General features: G+C 46.1%; 1 protein-coding gene across 2 annotated transcripts in view; it reads right to left on the minus strand.

The window, feature by feature from the left end:
- CDK1 (cyclin dependent kinase 1) overlaps positions 1-21042 on the minus strand; it is a 121149-nt gene that overhangs the window by 49648 nt on the left and 50459 nt on the right. Inside the window, exons 1-2 of one of the 2 annotated variants that reach the window (XM_075348698.1) lie at positions 8941-9028; positions 5632-5691 (exon numbers count right to left, since the gene is read on the minus strand). In XM_075348698.1, the coding sequence (XP_075204813.1) occupies positions 5632-5668 (37 nt within the window). In that variant the 5' untranslated portion in view covers positions 5669-5691; positions 8941-9028. Of the gene's footprint in view, positions 1-5631; positions 5692-8940; positions 9029-21042 lie in introns of those variants that run through there. The other variant, XM_075348699.1, reaches the window with a different exon arrangement.

Here is a 21042-nt window from a genome sequence, read left to right on the forward strand (position 1 = left end):
TACCCAATATTTACCTTCGTTACCAGCCTCCTCCGCTCTCACGCTGTCAGTGCCGGCTCCTGCTTCTTGCACATGTAGCTACAGCACACATCGGGTAATTAACCCAATGTGTGCTGTAACTAGGAGAGCAGGGAGCCAGCGCTAAGCGGTGTGCGCTGCTCCCTGCACGTGTAGCTGCGTGCACTGGTAACCAAGGTAAATATCGGGTTGGTTACCCGATATTTACCTTAGTTACCAAGCGCAACATCTTCCACGCGGCGCTGCTGGCTGGGACACTGGTTGCTGGTGAGCTCTCCAGCAACTCGTGTAGCCACGCTCCAGCGATCCCTGCCAGGTCAGGTTGCTGGTGGGATCGCTGGAGCGTCGCAGTGTGACATCTCACCAGCAACCTCCTAGCAACTTACCAGCGATCCCTATCAGGTTGGATCGTTGTTGGGATCGCTGGTAATTTGTTTAGTGTGACTGGACCTTTAGAGCGCACAACTGTTTGGAATAGATAGCGGACGCCATGTTGCATTTGGAGAGAAATCCATGTGAGGTCTTATTTTTTACATGACGAATTGACGTTTCTATTGGTAACATTTTTGGGCACATAACATTTTAGGATTTTTTTTTTATTTTCATATTTGGTAGGTAGAATTAACAAGATACAGAAATTCAGGAATTGTTTTTTACGATTTTTTTATGCCGTTCACTGTTTGGTAAAAGTATCAACACAGGTTTATTCTTCTGGTCATTACAGATACACCGATACCACATTTAAATATTTAATATGTTTTACGCAATAAAAACTTTTTTAGAAAACAGACTTTTTGCATTGCTGTATTCTCAAAGCTGTAATTTATTTTTCCAGTGATGGAGCTGGATGGCGGCTCTTTTTTTGCGGGACAAGATGTAGTTTTCAGTAATATTTTTGTTTATGTTCAATTTTTTGATGGAGTTTTATTCCCCTTTTTTTCTGTAGTTTGATGAAAAATCATTTTTTGATGCATTTTTTTAGTGTGACTGTTTTATAGATCAGGTTGGGCCGGATGCGGCGATACCAAATACGTGTACATTTTGTTTATTTTTGTTTTTATATAAATGTGTTTTTGGGTATAGTTTTTTTGTCTTTTATTTTTATATTTTGCAGGGGTTTTTTGTTTTGTTTTTTTCACTTTTCTTTTTACCTGGTCCCCATATGGGACTTTCACCTTTCTAAGGCTACATGCGCACACTGCGTTTTTGGCTGCAGTTTTGTGAGAACTTTCTGACATTTGACTTCCCAGCAAAGTCTATGAGAAGTCAGATTTGTTGTGCGCATTTTGCAGTTTGTCAGCGTTTTATTTGTCAATTGTTTGTGACAAAAAAAAATGCAGCATGTTCATTCTTCCTGCGTTTTTGTCAACATTTGTCACAAAAACGCAGCAAAAACGCAGGTTCTGAAAAACGCATCGAAAACGCAGCTACAACTACAAGCTTTTGTGACATTTCCAGGCTCTCTCTGATAAGGTGCTGTTTTGGCTGCAGTTTGTGAACACAAAAAGATGCAGTGTGCGCACGTAGCCCAAGTCTGATCACTATACAATGCAGTACCATGCAGCAGCAGCACAGCAATGCATTATACTGCCAGTGTCAGGGTGCACTACAGAATGCCTGTCACATCCAGCTGCAGGCTGGATCTCCCACGCCACCATAGATGGCAGACCCGGAGTCATGTGACCTCCGGTTGCCATGAAAACCCAAGGTCCTGCGTGATATGATACAGGAGACCCGGGAAAGGTAAGAAAAGAAGATCTCTGTACCTACAACTTTTATGTGCAGTGATCACTACTGATCACAGCAGTTCTAATCAGATCCTGGTGGTGTCTCCGGGCAGAACTATTGTTCTGCAGCGGAAACCCGATGGCGGCATGCAGGGGGTAGCGATCCCCTCCTGAATGCAGACCGTTGATAAACGTCAGTTCTGCACAAAGCCTGTTTATCTACCGTCGGCGGTCCTGAAACGGTTAACGGGTTATTCCCATCTTCATAAATGGGTTTGTAGCATAGTGCACGTAAATATACATAATTTAACAATTTACTGTTTACCAACACTTGTTTACAGATTACCTTGGAAACCATCCACCATGGCTAGCTAGTAGAAAATGTGCAGAGCTTACAAGCTATTTTTTTATATTGAGCTTCAAACTACTGAAGCTGGCCAAGATCATTGGAGCACAATGTTACCTCCTAATCCCAGCTTCAGCACAGGGCTTACAAGCTAAGACCACATGCTGTAAACAAAAGGCTAATAGGAACTCATGCTGCTCCACCCTTACTCGAAGGCTGCTGGGAAAAGCTGAATGGAGGAGGAATCGGCCTAGTCTCATCTCTGGCCATGGTCCCCATCTGGCTTTTCCAAGCACTGCACTAGGTAATAGAAAGTCTGTCCGATACTAAGAAACCTGTCAGTTACATGCAGCACTGGTTGGAGAAGACATCTAGGGGCGCATAATTTGTCAGGTCAAGTCTTTAAAAGGGGTGGTTCACTAGTAAGTATGCTTGACTGCAGAGTCGCAAGCAGGAGCAATGCTGGGCTGTGATGAGCGGTGAAACGCCGCCTATAGCCCAGTCACTCAGGAAGACTGGGGATGGCCTCTGATGTCAAGTCAACTGGAAGTTGGCGAGACTTTACAGGTCACGGGGCCCGGGGTGAGCGGGGGGTGTATCACGAAGTGGATGAGCGGACCGCAATAGCGCCGCTCACGGACACTATTGGCAACACAAGGTATTTGAGAGAAACCTTGTTTCTCAACATAGTATTCATAGGCACATTGATATTAACTAGTGAACCACCTCTATAAGGCTGTATATGCCCACGATGAGTTTCTCTCTCTCTCGGATCCGACTCCCCATTCATTTACATAGCCGCGGATTCCGAATCTGATCCGGACTTCGGCGTCAACCCGATCCGGATCCATCAGACCCGGATTTTAGCAGATCCGCTCAACTCTAGTTATGACCTTTTCTGGGCAGACTCCCAGGGACTGCTGTTCAGCAGCAGCCGCATCTTGCTGGCTGTTGGCCCTTTAAACCCTGTACAAAGCATTCAACGCTGCGATGCATACACTGGAGGATTAGGCTTGTGTGTGTCCCTCCAGCCTCCCCAGGGCTGCCAATCTGTGCCCATCCAGGGCTGTCTGTGCCCCCCCTGACATGTATATACCCCCCACCCAGCCAGTGCTATATATACCACCAGTAATGTTTGTGCCCCCACTCCCCCAACCATGTGTGACCTCCAGTGATGTGTATACCCCCAGTGATTTTTATGCCCCCCAGTTCACCTAGTGATGTAAAATCCTCTCAGCCCTCCCAACAGATGTCTCCGTCTACTGTGATATTTATGAACCCCAACCTCCCAGTCATGTCTATGCTCCGCTGCCTCCCCAGTGATTTATATGTCTCCCAGCCATCCCCTGTGATGTATATGCCCCCAATATCTCCTGTGATATATGTGCCTCTAATATCTCATTTGTGATAGATATACACACAGCAGTCTCAGCCGACAAGCCTGGAATTGCAGTTGTGAGAAGCAACAAGATCAATATTGCCCAATATCACAGCAGCACTAAAAACGAACCTCCAGCCACCAGGGAGTTACCGTATTTTCCAGATTATAAGACACTTTTTTTCCCCCTCAAAGCTAGTATATGGCTTACTGGAACAGCGGTGGAGCGTGTCATAGGAGGTAGGGTCGGCGATACTGAGGGCTTGGAGAAGGGGTGTCCCTGCGGTGGGGCGGCTGAGGGAGTCACAGGACAGTGCCAGTGATTTGACTGAAGGCTCCATTGAATCGCTTGTGGTTGACGCAATGTACTAAGAAAATGGCCAAAAAGTCTGCATGCACCACCTCTGCAACTATTTTCTTGAAGTCCATGCAGTCAACCGCAGGTAATTCAATGGAGCCTACAGTCAGATCACTGGCACTGGCCACCGCAACACCCCGTCCTGTGACCCTCCAGAGCCACTCCACTGCATCGACACCCCAGCAGCCCGCCGGCAGATCAATAGCGCCCGCCGCTGCAACACCCCCGACCCAGCCTCCTGTGACCTTCCTGAGACACTCCACCACGGCCGCTCCTCACTGGTGAGATATTAGAAAACACTAGGATTATAAGACGGACCTTTATTTTTACATTAAAAATTATTTTTTTTTTCCTGTTTTCCTCTAAATTTGGGCTGCGTCTTATAAAACGAAAACTACGGCAATTGCTTGACCAAATATAGTAGGGCAATTTTCAAGTTGATAATTTTGTGCAGCCCCTGAATGATGGTGGAAATTCCCAAATGGCCCCCCAGCACACACAAAGAAAAAAAAAGGTCCCCCCCCCAATGCGCACTGCACATATGGAGTCACTGGGACTTCCGGTCATGCGCACTATGCTTCACTGAAGCCAGGAAGCTTACATCCAGCGTCCGTTTAGTGCACATGACCGGAAGTCTTTGGATCATGCGCAGTGCAAATCCATCCTCTGCCGGCCGCCATCAAGACTGAGGTATTTGTGGCGTTGCTGTGCACTCATTAGCATGTTAGTATGCTCACAGGGGCGTGGCTAACATGCTAAGGGGGCCGACTAGCCAAGGGTACTAACGCCTTTGTGACTAGTCGCTGGCCTCATTAACATATAAGGATCTTTAGAAATACTTTTTCTGAAGATCCCTTTATCTATGGTACTAGATACAGGGATAATTAGGCCCCTTTCATACAGTCACAATCCGTCAAATTTTGCAAAAAAAAAAATCCGGCGACTGAAGCAGCTGGATCTGGGGTTTTTTCCCAAGACTTGCCGCACGTTTCATCAGTCGTTCGACGGATTTGTCGAAAATTGTTTGTCTGGTGGACAGAGAACAGACAAAGTAACTTTTTTTGTCTACGTTGAAAAACTGGACAGCGACTGATTTCAGTTTTCTTAACTGAGCATGCTCAGGTGGGGTGTAAAAACACTGTTGGGCTGAAAAAACTGATGCGAAGGATCAGTTTTTTCGACGCATGAGTTTTTCCACAATCTGCAACGGATCCATCGATCAGACGGATTGTGACTGATGGAAAAAAAACTGATGTGTGAAAGGGGCCTAAGGCAGGGATTACTAATATGCACCCAGAACTACTCGTGGTTCTGGGTGCATATTGCACCTGACAGGTTCCCTTTAACCTTAAACCTGACTTCGTAAGGTGCCCGGCTGCCGAACGAAATGATCAGCACAAGAAAGAAAAGGAACTTATTCTTCCCAGAAGCTGCTGGCTTTCAGTCACGCCAGCGCGGCTACAGTAATCACTCACTATATTGTGGGCAGCATACATAACCACGCCCCAGCACTTTGATAGTTGGCTCTGCAGTGATGAGTCGGCTGTCAGTCACAGCTGCTGCCCACAGTATAGTGAGTACTATAGCTGCGCTGGCATACCAGCATGACTGACAGCCAGCGGCTTCTGGGAAGAGTAAAGTTAATTTTCTGCTGGGAGCTGCACATTCAGTAAAGCAGCCGGGCACTTTTCTAACACTATTAGCTGCAGGTTAACTCTACAGCTTCACGTTAACAGTTATCCAACCTGAAGGGTTCCCGTTCACAGTTTCCCTTTTGACTGGATTTTTGTCATATTATACATACCCTCGCCGATTTTTTCAATCTTTGCGTATTCATCCATCTCTGTGGGATTTGTAAGTATTCCTGGAAGAAAAATATAGTGGAGAGATCATTTAAACAATGGTTTTTTTTTAATCATTTCATATATACTAAAGGATCCCCCTCCCCCACTTCCACCATCAAGGCTGGCTCTACAGACCCCAGTCCTGATGGAGAAGAGGTGCATGCGCAGACTCTGCACCATTCATTGCCTATGGGATGGCCAAAGATAATGCAATCTACTCGGCTATTACCGACAGTCCCATAATCAAGGAACGGAGCTGCTGAGCTCCTTGTTCACTGCTGTCCCATAAACACATTGGCAGAAGAGAGCACCTTTTCCTATCAGTGCCGGTCCAGCAGGCAGACCTGCCCCAATCCGTCAGTTACCACCCATCCCAGACTATCCCTTTAAGAAAAAAGTAATTTTTAAATTTTCCTCCAATATATAAAATTTTACCAAACGCTAAAACTACAAAATGATGCAAGAATAACCCCAACCATCTATATATATATAGGAAGTAACCAGCCGATAAAGAGGAACAGCACAGATCACATAAATCCCAGTACAGATCTGTATATCTGAAGAACGCAGCAATATGAGGACAGACAGCAGTCCCCCCTCCCTACAGTCAATAGTCCCCCCCATTACCATACTATAGCCAGCAGTCCCCCCTCCCTACAGTCAATAGTCCCCCCCCATAACCATACTATAGCCAGCAGTCCCCCCTCCCTACAGTCAATAGTCCCCCCCCATAACCATACTATAGCCAGCAGTCCCCCCCATTACCATACTATAGCCAGCAGTCCCCCCCTCCCTACAGTCAATAGTCCCCCCCATTACCATACTATAGCCAGCAGTCCCCCCTCCCTACAGTCAATAGTCCCCCCCATTACCATACTAAAGCCAGCAGTCCCCCCTCCCTACAGTCAATAGTCCCCCCCATTACCATACCATAGCCAGCAGTCCCCCCTCCCTACAGTCAATAGTCCCCCCCATTACTATACTATAGCCAGCAGTCCCCCCTCCCTACAGTCAATAGTCCCCCCCATTACTATACTATAGCCAGCAGTCCCCCCTCCCTACAGTCAATAGTCCCCCCCCATTACCATACTATAGCCAGCAGTCCCCCCTCCCTACAGTCAATAGTCCCCCCCCATTACCATACTATAGCCAGCAGTCCCCCCTCCCTACAGTCAATAGTCCCCCCCCATTACCATACCATAGCCAGCAGTCCCCCCTCCCTAGTCAATAGTCCCCCCATTACCATACTATAGCCAGCAGTCCCCCCTCCCTACAGTCAATAGTCCCCCCATTACCATACTATAGCCAGCAGTCCCCCCTCCCTACAGTCAATAGTCCCCCCCATTACCATACTATAGCCAGCAGTCCCCCCCATTACTATACTATAGCCAGCAGTCCCCCCCTCCCTACAGTTAATAGTCCCCCCCATTACCATACTATAGCCAGCAGTCCCGCCTCCCTACAGTCAATAGTCCCCCCCCATTACCATACTATAGCCAGCAGTCCCCCCTCCCTACAGTCAATAGTCCCCCCCATACTATAGCCAGCAGTCCCCCCTCCCTACAGTCAATAGTCCCCCCCATACTATAGCCAGCAGTCCCCCTTCCCTACAGTCAATAGTCCCCCCCATACTATAGCCAGCAGTCCCCCTTCCCTACAGTCAATAGTCCCCCCCATACTATAGCCAGCAGTCCCCCTTCCCTACAGTCAATAGTCCCCCCCATTACCATACTATAGCCAGCAGTCCCCCTTCCCTACAGTCAATAGTCCCCCCCATTACCATACTATAGCCAGCAGTCCCCCTTCCCTACAGTCAATAGTCCCCCCCATTACCATACTATAGCCAGCAGTCCCCCTTCCCTACAGTCAATAGTCCCCCCCATTACCATACTATAGCCAGCAGTCCCCCTTCCCTACAGTCAATAGTCCCCCCCATTACCATACTATAGCCAGCAGTCCCCCTTCCCTACAGTCAATAGTCCCCCCATTACCATACTATAGCCAGCAGTCCCCCTTCCCTACAGTCAATAGTCCCCCCCATTACCATACTATAGCCAGCAGTCCCCCTTCCCTACAGTCAATAGTCCCCCCCATTACCATACTATAGCCAGCAGTCCCCCCCATTACCATACTATAGCCAGCAGTCCCCCCCCTCCCTACAGTCAATAGTCCCCCCCATTACCATACTATAGCCAGCAGTCCCCCTTCCCTACAGTCAATAGTCCCCCCCATTACCATACTATAGCCAGCAGTCCCCCCCATTACCATACTATAGCCAGCAGTCCCCCCCCTCCCTACAGTCAATAGTCCCCCCCCATTACCATACTATAGCCAGCAGTCCCCCCTCCCTACAGTCAATAGTCCCCCCCCATTACCATACTATAGCCAGCAGTCCCCCCTCCCTACAGTCAATAGTCCCCCCCCATTACCATACTATAGCCAGCAGTCCCCCCTCCCTACAGTCAATAGTCCCCCCCATTACCATACTATAGCCAGCAGTCCCCCCTCCCTACAGTCAATAGTCCCCCCCCATTACCATACTATAGCCAGCAGTCCCCCCTCCCTACAGTCAATAGTCCCCCCCCATTACCATACTATAGCCAGCAGTCCCCCCTCCCTACAGTCAATAGTCCCCCCCATTACCATACTATAGCCAGCAGTCCCCCCTCCCTACAGTCAATAGTCCCCCCCATTACCATACTATAGCCAGCAGTCCCCCCTCCCTACAGTCAATAGTCCCCCCCATTACCATACTATAGCCAGCAGTCCCCCCTCCCTACAGTCAATAGTCCCCCCCATTACTATAGCCAGCAGTCCCCCCTCCCTACAGTCAATAGTCCCCCCCATTACCATACTATAGCCAGCAGTCCCCCCTCCCTACAGTCAATAGTCCCCCCCATTACCATACTATAGCCAGCAGTCCCCCCCCTTCCTGCACTACAGTGTTCCCCTTAGGGCTGCTCACTGAAAAGTCTGTACGGTCTCTTTAAACTGCCAGTTTCTAGACACAAGACAAACAGTTGGAGAACTACAGGTCGCAGCAAGTCACGCTCACGTGGATGACTGCCCTGAGCACATAACAGCGGTAATAAGCAGTGCGGATAATCCTGGGCAGGCGATAGAGCATGAGAACATCCGGAATAACGGAGCGTTCTATAACCTGTGCCCCCAACAGTCACTATGGAACCCCCACCACACACGTGCACGTGTAATCCGTTCTATGGGGCATCACCGGCCACACACAGCCCGGAGCGCGGCGGAGACATTACCTCAGAGCGACTCTTCCCACTATACGCGGCCAGCGGCGGATCCACAAGATTTCAAACCGGCCGCTCAAAACTCAAGGAGCTCAGCCAATCATGGCGGCAGTGGACGTTCAAAGCGACCAATAAGAAGCGGGCAAGGATGACGGCGCGAAACGTACAAGGAAGGGCGGTGAAAAAAAACCTGCGGGAGGGGATGAGACAGCATGTACGTAGAGTAAAACCTCTGTTTATCGCTTGGCTGGTCGGGCGCGTTTTCCTCGACCTTTGCAGGAAATGACAATGTTCTGCTACTTGTATTCTCTTTATAATTGGCATTTGGCAAAGGAGAAAACGTTTTCAGAGAAACACACTGCTTTACCTTCCATGCATACCAATATATAACATGTGTGTCAGGGGGAAAAAATAAAAATAACTGTGTGTGTGTGTGTGTGTGTATATATATATATATATTATATATATATATATATATATACATATATATATATATATATATATATATATATATATATATATATATACACACAGTATAGGCACTTGTAGCATTCTAAATCCTATAAGGATATATACGTTACGGTTAACCCTCCTTCCCCCCCCCCCCCCCCCCCAAGTAGTAATGTCCCCATTTCTGTGCTAATATCACCCATACTGGACCCCTTCCAGGTGTAAATGTTCCCATCCTGGTATATATGTAAAGCCATCCTGAGCCATTTCCTAGTATATATGACCCCATCCTGGACCCCTCCCTTGTATATTTGTCCTCCATGCTGGTCCCCTTTCTGTAATATCTACACCCCCCCATCCCCTGTCTCTGCCTAGTATATATGTCACCCATCCTGGGCCCCTTCTTGTTATATATATCCCCCATCCTGGGACCCTTCCTTTTATATATGCTCCCCATCAGGACCCTTTCATGTATAAATGTCCCTCATCCTGTACCTCTTCCTGGTATATACCTTATTTTTCGTATTATAAGATGTGTGCCGCCCCTGCAGCTGATCGAACCTCTCGGATCCGGGGGTGGTGATTACTCGTGGCTCGAGGGTCTCCGGACCCGGGGGGCTAGGGGCCACACTCAAATGAAAAAGGGGATATTTACCGCCGCTGCCGTTGGGAGTACCCGGGGTGATGGAGTGGGGCAGCAAGATGACGTTACCCTCCACGGGTAGGGGTAGGCCCCGGGACTCTGGATGGTGATGCGGGGATGCAGTGCAGGGGTTAGTCGGGTACTCACTCAGCAATGAAGTAGACGCTGACAACAGGGTAAACCAAGACTCTGACTGCCGCTGTCTCCTGAGGGGAGCTCATCCGGGTCCCGTCCCCTGCAGCACTGCCTGGTGGTCCGTAACCTGCCTCCTGGCACGAATTTAGATTGTCCGTTGTGGCCTGGTAACTTGTAGCTATCCGGGCCCCGCTCCCTACTGTGGCTAATTGAAGGAGCTTGCTCTCAGGAGCTCACGCTCGGGATTTCAGTGGGTCGCTGTTAGGAAAGCCCTATCCCCCTCGTTGCGCTAGTGCCTCCAATCTCTGAGCTTCGTGGGAACAGTCCATAAAGGCCCTGTCCTCCACAGGTTAATTGCCTGAAGCTTCTCCCTGACCAAGGGTTCGTGTACCCCGACGTGCCTTCGATCCCGGACCGGTGATAGGACCAGGCTGCTGACCATCCTCCTTGACGGATTCCAGGCACCTAGCCTCAATCCTCTGCGTCAGGCTGTGCGGGCTGCGGTGGCTGTGTGGAGAAGGGCGGTGTGTCAGGGTGTCCCAGATGCTTTGGCTTCAAATAATGGTGTCCAGAGTCCGCGCGTGCGCAGATGGAGATCTTGTCATTTCTTTGAAATCTGCATCGCCGACAGAGCGTCTGGGACACCCGCCGCACCAGCCTGCTCCATACATCCAGCACAGCTTCCACTGCCAGCACAGCCCAACCACTGCCAGCACAGACCCCTCAGCTGCCAGCACAGACCCCACCAGCACCGCCCCTGCCTCCTGTGACTCCGCTCCACCACCACTGCCGCCCCCCCTCTGGTAAGACAACACCGGAGTATAAGACGGGCCCCACTTTTTCTTTTATCTCTAAATTTGGCTTGCATCTTATAATCCGATGCGTCTTATAAAATGTAAAATATGGTATCTGTTATGAACATAAACACTCTTACACACGGGTAACAGAAAAACGTGAAGACCTACTACAAGGAGATGCTGTATCGTCACCTAATTGATCCCTGTACAGACTGAAATGACTCCAAACGCAAGATTCATAACACCACTTCGGAGCTGACTGCCTTAAAGGCCGTCAAGGGGTTTCTTATACTTCCTGATGGACCAGAGAGCAGGCTGCAACAAACTGCCAAGAAGGGGAGATGAAGATGTGCAGGACGAAACAAAAACCCCAATTGAAAAAACTAAAACATGTTCATATAAGGTAGAGAGGGAAAGCTAAAAAGAGCTAAAAATAAGAGGATAAACTAAAACCTTCCAGAAACCTTAAAGAAGTGAAAATAAAAGGTGCTGGAAAGGAAAACAAACCGAGTCACTGCAGGAACTAAATTGGTGTTTACCCAATGAGGTAAGGTCCTAAGCTCAAGGGCTGGAACTCCTAAATACAAGTCCGCCTAGAGGTATAGCCAGCAAGGAAGGTCAGTGAAAGGTGAACATATAAAACCCAACCCAGTATGTGATAGGTCAAAAAGTGAAAATGAGAAACAAAAAGCGAGGAGCGAACGAAGAAGGGAGAACAAAGACTACTGGAACCATCAGTATTTGGACAGGGAAGAAAAGGCAATAGCCCAGCAGACGGAGGAACCCACCACGCAGCAACAGGTCACTAGGTCAAATCCCCTTACTGAGCCATGACAGTACCGCCCCTTTAATGAGGGGCCCCTGAACCCTAAAAGGCCCCTGTCGTCTGATGTTACTGACAGAACTCCCTCACTAGGCAATTCACATGAGTTTCCTTTGAATCGATCCAGAAATTATCTTAAGGACCATAACCGTTCCACTTGTAGACGGCTCCGATCCCCTTCCAAATCCACCTCAATTATGTCTTGAGGCCCAGATGCCCCCTCAGTTTTTTAACCCCTTCAGCCCCAGAGCGGTTTCCGGTTTTCCGTTTTTTTTTTGCTCCCCTTCTCCCGAAAGCCGTATTTTTTTTATTTTTCCGTCAATCTTGCCATATGAGAGCTTGTTTTTTGCAGGACGAGTTGTACTTTTAAATGAAACCATAAGTTTTACCATATAGTGTACTGGAAAACAACAAACAAATTCCAAGTGGGGAAAAATTGCAAAAAAGTGTGATTGCACAATAGTGTTTGGGATATTTTATTCACTTTGTTCCCTGTATAGTAAAATTGATGTGTCTATGTGATGCCTGAGGTCAGTGCGAGTTCATAGACACCAAACATATATAGGTTTACTTGTATCTAAAAGGTTAAAAAAAATTCACAAGCTTGTCCAATAAAAGTGGCGTACGTTTTGCGCCATTTTCCGAAAACCGTAGTGTTCTCATTTTTTGGGATCTACGGCTAAGTGACGGCTTATTTTTTGCGTCTCGAGCTGACGTTTCTAATGGTACCATCTTTGCGCAGATGCTACGGTTTGATCGCCGGTTATTGCATTTTGCGCAAAACTTGCAGCCACCAAAAAACATAATTTTGGCGTTTGGAATTTTTTTGCCGCTACGCCGTTTACCAATCAGATTAATTGATTTTATATTTTGATAGATCGGGCATTTCTGAACGCGGCGATACCAAATATGTGTATATTTTTTCTATTTTTTAACCCTTTAATTTTCAATGGGGTAAAAGGGGGGTGATTTGAACTTTTAGGGGTTTTTTTTTATTTTTAAACCTTTTTTAACTTTTTTTTTATTTTACTAGTCCCCCTAGGGGGCTATATGGATCAACAATCCGATCGCTCTGACATATCTGTAGATCTCCGCTACAGAGCTGAGAACTGCAGATACGCTGCTTTACTCTCAATGCCGGAAGTATGCCGGCACTGAGAGAAAGTGACTCATGTTAGCCACAGGCGTCATCATATGACCCTGTGCTACCATGGCAACCACCGAAAGTCACGTGATCACGCACGTGACTTCCGGTGGGGGCGGCGGTAAGTAAAAGTAATGGCCGCGCGCATATACATCTCGCTACCAGACTTTGGCACCGAGATGTAAGGGGTTAAGAGTTGCGGGTGGCATGCGATTCCACTCGTAACTTGCAGACACACATGTCAGCTGTTGAAAACAGCTGATATGTGCACGGATCGCCGCGACCTGCCCATGGCAGGGGGCGGGGATTAACTCACACGATCCATGACGGATATATCTGTCATTGGTCGTGAAGGGGTTAAAAGGTAAGAATGGAAAGAATTATTGCTCTTCCAATGGGAAGTTGCAACTTAAGGACCAATAAATTTAGGTGCAAACTTCCTAGACGTGACCTTTAAGCAATTGATTCTTTGAGGACAACTACACAAAATCCCCCACCTCAGGCCCCTTCGCATGTCAGTGATAAAAGGGCACGTTTTTCACTGTTCATTTTGAAGGTGCATATGGTCATCCAAGTGCTGTGATTTTGGAACATGTGTGCTCTCTGCTATCCATGATAGCACACGGAGATCAGGAACATTTTACTCACCTGTCCCCGGCCCTGCTGTCCTCAGCGCTGCTGTTCCCGCTGCTGCTGTCAGTGGCACTGCTGCTTCTGGGTCCACAGTGCAGTGAATATGCATGAGCATAATGAGCGGGCCCAGAAGCAAGAGACAGCAGTGCCGAAGACAGCAGTGCTGGAGACAGGTGAGTATAAAAAATCATTTTATTTCAAAGACACGTGTTTTCTCCAGTACGTGTCACACTGATATCATATGGATCACATCAGTGTGTGGTCCGTGTGAGATCAGTGCTGCCAGAGAAAAATGGACTTGTCCTCGTGTGGAGCACACGGGCATCACACAGACACACGTTTGTGAAAAAACACAAATGTGTGCGCAGACTCATTAATTTTAAGGGGTTTGCGTATGTCTGTGTCTCTGGTATGTATGAAAACAGACGTCATACATGCCAGAATCACCAAGGTGTGAAGAGGGCCTAATAGGAGCTTTTCTACATGTGCAGTTAGCACCTCTTTTGGCTCGTTCAGTAGCTACCAAAAAACCCTTTCGACCTCCTTTCAGAGCCTAATTAATTGGGAAGAAAAGCTCTCCTCTTCTGGCACAGAGGACTGTAACCCAGAAAATAACCCAAAATCTGGATGAAAATTCCCACAGCAAATAAAAAAAATATGAGGTTCCGGTAGCCATAGAGGTATTCACATGCATTTAGCCAATGAAAGGTTTAGTGGGAATGCATCTATATAGAACTTTAATTCATATTTGTGTTACTGGAGTATTTAAATTGTGCTGCCACTAGGGGGCACTGCAATAGAGACAATAGTGAAATTACGAACTTGGATATGCAGATACTAAATAAATATATGTAATGCGTTAACATATATTTTTTATCATACCACTTTTGTAGCTTTATCCCAACCATTGCAAGTCTTAATTCATGAACTCTAAAAGATTAAATACATTATATCTTTATATAATCTAATATACACTCCTCAGCATTGAATTTGCAACATCAAGAATGATAACTCGTGGAATTATGGAAATCGCAAGATTGAGACACATGTTAATCATATGCTAATGATGAAAAAAATGCAAACAAAATATTTCAAAACATCTCAATTTATTCATTATCGGGTATGAGCACCACGCTCAGAAACTTGTACGCGTTGTCTGCTATCAGTGAGGTTACTAATGTTGTCTGAGGAATGTTCTGCTATGCTGGAAGCACTTTGGTTGTCAAGAGACTGGCCCAAAAAATTAGACTGGGTTCACACGACACTATAAAAAATCAGTCCGATTTTCATCCAGAAAAGTGGGACAATTCTGTTCTCACTTCTTATTCATATGGAACTCCGTTTTTTTTTACAGTAGCAGACATTAATCATTTCCGGGACCATTTAAAGTTTCCCATGCAACGGAATTGTAATGTATTCATAAAAAACTGATGCCATACTGTGGCGTCCAATTTTTTTCTCACAACCATAAACTTGAATGGGTGAATTTAAAGGGGTTGTCCACTTCTTGAGCAACCCCTCCTGATTCCATAAGTTTCCCCCAGGTAAAATAATGAAGCCTATACTCACCTTCCATGCCGGTGCCCTTCTAGCGGTGTCCAGGATCACAGTTTTGAGGCTCACGTGGGGTTGTGACGTCATGCGAGCCCTGCGTCCAGTTAGCGTCCGCTTCCTTCTCCCAGTCTTCTGAGGTGAGCGCTGCAGCTGCCACTCACTTCTTGTTGATTGCTTTTGTGTCCAAAGGCAGGGAGACAGAAGCCGGCGGTGATTGAACGTGGGGCTTGCATGACATCACAACGTCACGTCAACCCCGGCACCGTGATTCCAGACACCGCTAGAAAGGTGCCGGTATGGAAGGTGAGAGTATAGCCTTTATTATTTTACCTGGAGGAAACATGGAATCAGAAGAGGTTAACCAAGTAGTGAACAGCCTCCTAAACCTGATTTCAGAATCAAATTGCAGCATACTGTCAGTGAAAAAATCAGTAATCTATAATGATGAGTGAGTTTCGAAATACTCGGATTCGTGATACTCGTAACGATTACTGTCTAATACTCACATATGTATTTCAAATAGTGTGCAATGCAAGTCAGTGGGGAATATTCGCAATGTAACGAGTAACCGGAATGCCGTACTATTCACTACTTGCACGAATAGTACGGCATTCGGGTTACTCATTACATTGCAAGTATTCTCCATTGACGTGCGTTACACACACTATTCGGAATGAATACGCGAGTATTAGACAGTATGCGTTACGAGTATCGTGAATCTGAGTATTTAGAAACTCGCTCATCATTAGTCATGTGCACTCTTCTATTGAATAACATGGGTCAGTGTGCTATCCGATAAAAAATCAGATTGCACATGTTTACTTTATATGGTCGTCTGAACGAGCCCTTAAGGGAAGTGATAATTTCTTTGCATAAACAAGGAAAAATATTCTAAATATAGGTAGAGTTGGTGCAAATATATTCGAACTTCCCATTCCATTGGTTACCGAATCCAACATTTTTACATGTTCACTTAATATGTGAATTTTCATAAGAAGACCCTAGAGCGTCTATTTCAATATGAAATTTCTGCATTTGCCCAAAAATGCGTGATGTATGCTCCTAAAATCTTCATGAAAATATCCGCATTCTCTCACAGCATCCATATGTGTACTGTGCGTTAAAAAGGAAATATTAAACTCTGTACATGCAAGTTTGGCTTTTTTCTAAATCGTAGCATCAACATTTTTTCAGCCTGTTTGTGGCATTTGACCATTTGACATTTGGCATTTGACCTTTGCGCTTTTTCTTGCAGTTTTTTGAGACAAAGTCAGAAAACAATTTACAAAGAATAGTAAATAAAAAATAATGGTGAGTATTTCTCCTTTTTGGATCCAATTCATGGAGGTTTTCAAACCCAGAGAGAAGCTTCAGTTCAGAGTAGATACCCAGTAAAATGAGATTCTCTTGACGTGGCTACTGTAATGCATGTCTATATTCTAACATTAATGGTTTGCATTGCTTTAGCATTTCAGAATGCAACTGTCTTTTTTTTTTTTTACATTATTCGTCATGTGATGACTGCCGAAACCGCCAAGCTGTCATTATCGTCTCCCTTCCTTTTTGAGACTAGTGACAGCCTTAGGATTGAAGCCTCCCATCTCCATCTAGAATCCTCATTTAATCAGTTTCTTTTCCTTTAGCGTCTCATGAGTTAATTTCAGTTTTTGTTGCTAGCAGCTCATAGCAGTGTAGGTCAGCTGGAGCTGTTTGAGCCCATGCCCATTTAGGTTTAAATAGTGGCGCCTTCCCAGAAGTCCTTGCTGTTGTTAGAATTCATTCTACTCTGGCCAACCTGATGGAAGGAACTGCTGAGGAATTGTCTTGTGCCCATCCATGTGCTACTTTGGAGTCTGTCTATTGCTGTGAAGTTTGATGTTTGTATTCTTCTGTTTATCCCCCTGTCTGTCTTTCCCTTCCCTCCATGTTTATTAGTGTCACGCTCCCGGTGTCCCAGCAGCGCTCCTTACCTACTGAGCCGGTTTCACCATCCAGGCACCACTCCGTACCCACTGATCCGGTCGCACCTGCATTGCACCGCTCCATGCTCACTGATCCAGTCTCACCATCGCACCACCGCTCCTTGCTCACTGGTCCAGTCCATGCGTCCACTGGTCACGCCTGCCGCTCCCGCTCTTGCTCCCCTGAGTCCTATTCCAGGTCTCAGGAGTCTGACTCTGACTGATGCCTCTGTATAGGACCGGGCCGCGCCCACTCACCTGGTCTTATAGGCCCAGCACTGCTGCAACAGGAAATGACCTGGGGCTGTGCTGGGTATATAAGACTGGCCTTTCCATGTGGGCGGGGCCTGATCATCGCTTGTGTTTCTTTGCTTTGTATTGTGAGCTAGGTGCTCAGGTCCTTTTGTTCCTGTTTCCTGTATTACTGCCTTAAAGTACGCTGTGACCCTAGTGACCTGGTCCTGTCTTTGCTTCCTGATACCTGCACCTGTTCCTGTACTGTCCTATGGGACTCCATGACCCTGGTGACCTGGTTCTTCCCATTCCTGCCACGCTAGTGCTCCAGCTACCGTGCACCCTTCCCTCCAGGTGGGGTGCTCGGTCCAGTGGATCCACCTCCTGGGCCTACCAGTCCTCCCCAGCCCTCACAATTAGTGTAGTAGCGAGTCTAGTGAGCTCGTCGGCCTACTCACTAAGCAGGGTGAGTTTAGGACCAGCTGAGGGTCCAAGGTATCCTGCTCGCTGACTGGTTTATTAAACTTGTATATGGACGCTAGGGAGCTTAGATAACAGCTTATAGATAACCGATACATAGCCATAGATCACATTTTCTGACAAATATGAATGGCTACATTTGTACAGGAGCAGAACAAAGTACAGTGTTGTGAATGTCATCCGAGTGGTTGCTGGCTTGGAGCTCCCTCAGATGGCCAGGAATGGTATTGAAGCTGAATCTGAATCTGTGACTCAAACAGGTGTTGGTATTAATTGGGAATCTAAAAAGTCCTATTGCTGACCAGCCTGGTGTATATAGTAGAGCAGTTTCTGCTTAGTTGCTGACGGTGAAAAATGTTCCTTCTGCCTCTGAAGATGGTTTGGAGTTCGTCCTTCTGTTTATCCTGTGCCAGAATTCACTCCAGATAAGTCTGCCGGTTTTCTTTTCCATATTGCTGGTTTTGCAACTACGGGTGTTAGTGTTTTTGTTTTCATTTTGTTCTGTGTTTGTTTTCTTGTATGTGAGAATCTGGCTCTCTGCTATTTTTGAGAGGGCAGTTCCTACAGTAAGAAAGGAAGTTTCTCTCTGTTCTGATTTTGATTATTTGTACTTTTGCTATATCCTCCTTTTTCTCTTCTCGCTTCCTAAAGCTCAATGTGGCCAAAACTGAACTAATCATCTTTCCTCCATCTCACCTACACTCTCCACCTGATTTATCTATTACAATAAATAACATCACGCTCTCGCAAGTACCCAAAGTTCGCTACCTCGGAGTGACCTTTGACTCTGCCTTGTCCTTCATACCACACATCCAATCACTCACCACCTCCTGCCGTCTTCAACTCAAAAATATTTCCAGAATCCGTCCTTTCCTCAATTCGCAATCTACAAAAATGCTAGTGCATGCCCTCATAATCTCCTACCTCGATTACTGTAACATCCTCCTCTGTGGCCTCCCTGCTAACATGCTCGCCCCTCTCCAGTCCATCCTTAATTCTACTGCCCGTCTGATCCACCTCTCTCCTCAATACCACCCCACTTCTCCTCTCTGCAAGTCCCTCCACTGGCTCCCAATCTTCCACCGCATCCAATTCAAACTCCTAACACTGACCTACAAAGCTGTGCATAATCTGTCTCCTCCATATATCTCCGAACTAATCTCCCACTACACTCCAACACGTCACCTCCGGTCCTCCCAAGATCTCCTTCTCTCCTCCTCTCTCATTCACTCCTCACGCAACAGACTCCAAGACTTCTCCCGAGCATCCCCAGTCTTCTGGAACTCGCTGCCTCAACACGTCAGACTATCTGCTACCCTTGCAAGCTTCAAACGGAACCTGAAAACCCATCTGTTCAGAAATGCCTATAATCTACAATGACCTCACTGATTCACTATCGTGCGGAGCCTCCACCCGGCCACCGAGCGGAGCTGCCGCCCGACCAATCTACACCCCACCTACTGTCTCCTCCCCAAAATCCTATAGATTGTAAGCCCGCAAGGGTAGGGCCCTCTTCCCTCTGTACTAGTCTGTCTACTGTAACTTGTGTATGTATTCTGTATGTAACCCCTTCTCATGTACAGCACTATGGAATTAATGGTGCTCTATAAATAAATAATAATAATAATATTGGCTCTGTGATTTTGTTTCTTCCCATAATATCTGCAGTTCTGTTTAAAGTGTCTGGCACAAGCGTACCTGATATAGTGGGGGAGAGACCTTGTGGTCTTAGGCCTTTTTTCTATCAGGAGTTTGGTATTTTTGCAGGGTTTTTTGCTGACTGCAATCAGTTATCTTTCCTGTCCTATTTATCTAGTAAGTCGGGCCTCACCTTTGCTAATCTATATTTTCTCTGTGTATTGTATTTTCTTACATCACCGTAGTTACATTTTGGGGGCTTACTATTCCTTTGGGAATAGGAATAACGTTTGGAACACCATTCTAAGTCCGAACTGGGTGCAAAAACCTAAAAAAAAACATCACTATGGGGAGATAAGGTATGCACACCAGTGACTATGTAAGGGGAATACATGAAATAGCAGAAACTGCTGTGTGAATAATTAGTATTCACACAGCAGTTTCTGCTATTTCATGTATTCCCCTTACATAGTCACTGGTGTGCATACCTTATCTCCCCATAGTACTATTCCTTTAGGGACTGCTCCGAGGCAAGTTAGGATTCCTCATTTCTATCTTTGAGGCGTAGCAAGTTTCTCCGGCAGTGACAAGGTGTCTGGGAGTGTTAGGAACATCCCACTGCTACTTCTAGTGTTGTCCGATAGATAGTGGATTGCAGTCAGCTTAGTTTCCAACTACTCTTGTGCTTTTTTCCTGATTAATGGGATTTTTTGTGATCGTCCACGGTTACCAGACCATAACAGTACAGTACGTGAATACATCACAAAAAAATACAGGAATACATCCGAAAAGGCATCAATACATAAATATATCACCAAAACCACAATCCGTACAGGAATAAATCAGAAGAACCACCATCAAAAGAAGAATATATCACAAAAACTTCCATCATTACAAAAATACATAATTAGAAATACAACAATACAGAAATACATAAACAGTACAGGTATACAGCATTTCATCCATAATCGGTACAAGAATACACTACTAGAACCCCCAGCAGTACATGAATGCATAACCAGGATACCCATCAGTACAGAAATACATCACCCCAATCAGTACAGGAATACACTGAAAAGCAAAAGAATAACAATTTTTTGAACTTTTGACTATCAGGCTCCATATCTCACCATCCACTATAGCTTGGTATATGAGACTACCTTCATTTTATAAACAATCATCTTGGCTATCGCATACATAAATTTGACTTGCAACTATTTAGCATATGATTTGTAATGCAGTTTCTTGTCTTGTCAGTGCATTGTCACTATTTTGCTCCTGGTGGTGGAAAAATCTTTTTCTTCTTGTATACTACAAATTACAACCTGTTCTCACATTCCCTAATAGCTCAGTGTGTTATTAAGTTGATTCCTAAGTGAAAGGTCACAGGTTTGAATCAAGGAACAGCCATGAAGATTTCCCATAAAAGGAGAAACAGAATCTAGCTCATCTATAGCAGTTTCTCAGCCAACAAAAATTGCCAAACTGCATAATGTGAGTGCCATGACAGTTGAAAGAACATGAAATTAAGTTTATCCATCTATTCAAAAGCCAAGACACAGGCAAAGATATCGGAGTCAACATGTTGGCTCATCACCAGCTCTATTAGTTCTGGCACGACA

This window comes from Anomaloglossus baeobatrachus, chromosome 5 (genome assembly GCF_048569485.1).
Source record: "Anomaloglossus baeobatrachus isolate aAnoBae1 chromosome 5, aAnoBae1.hap1, whole genome shotgun sequence".
Classification (NCBI taxonomy): Eukaryota; Metazoa; Chordata; class Amphibia; order Anura; family Aromobatidae; genus Anomaloglossus; species Anomaloglossus baeobatrachus.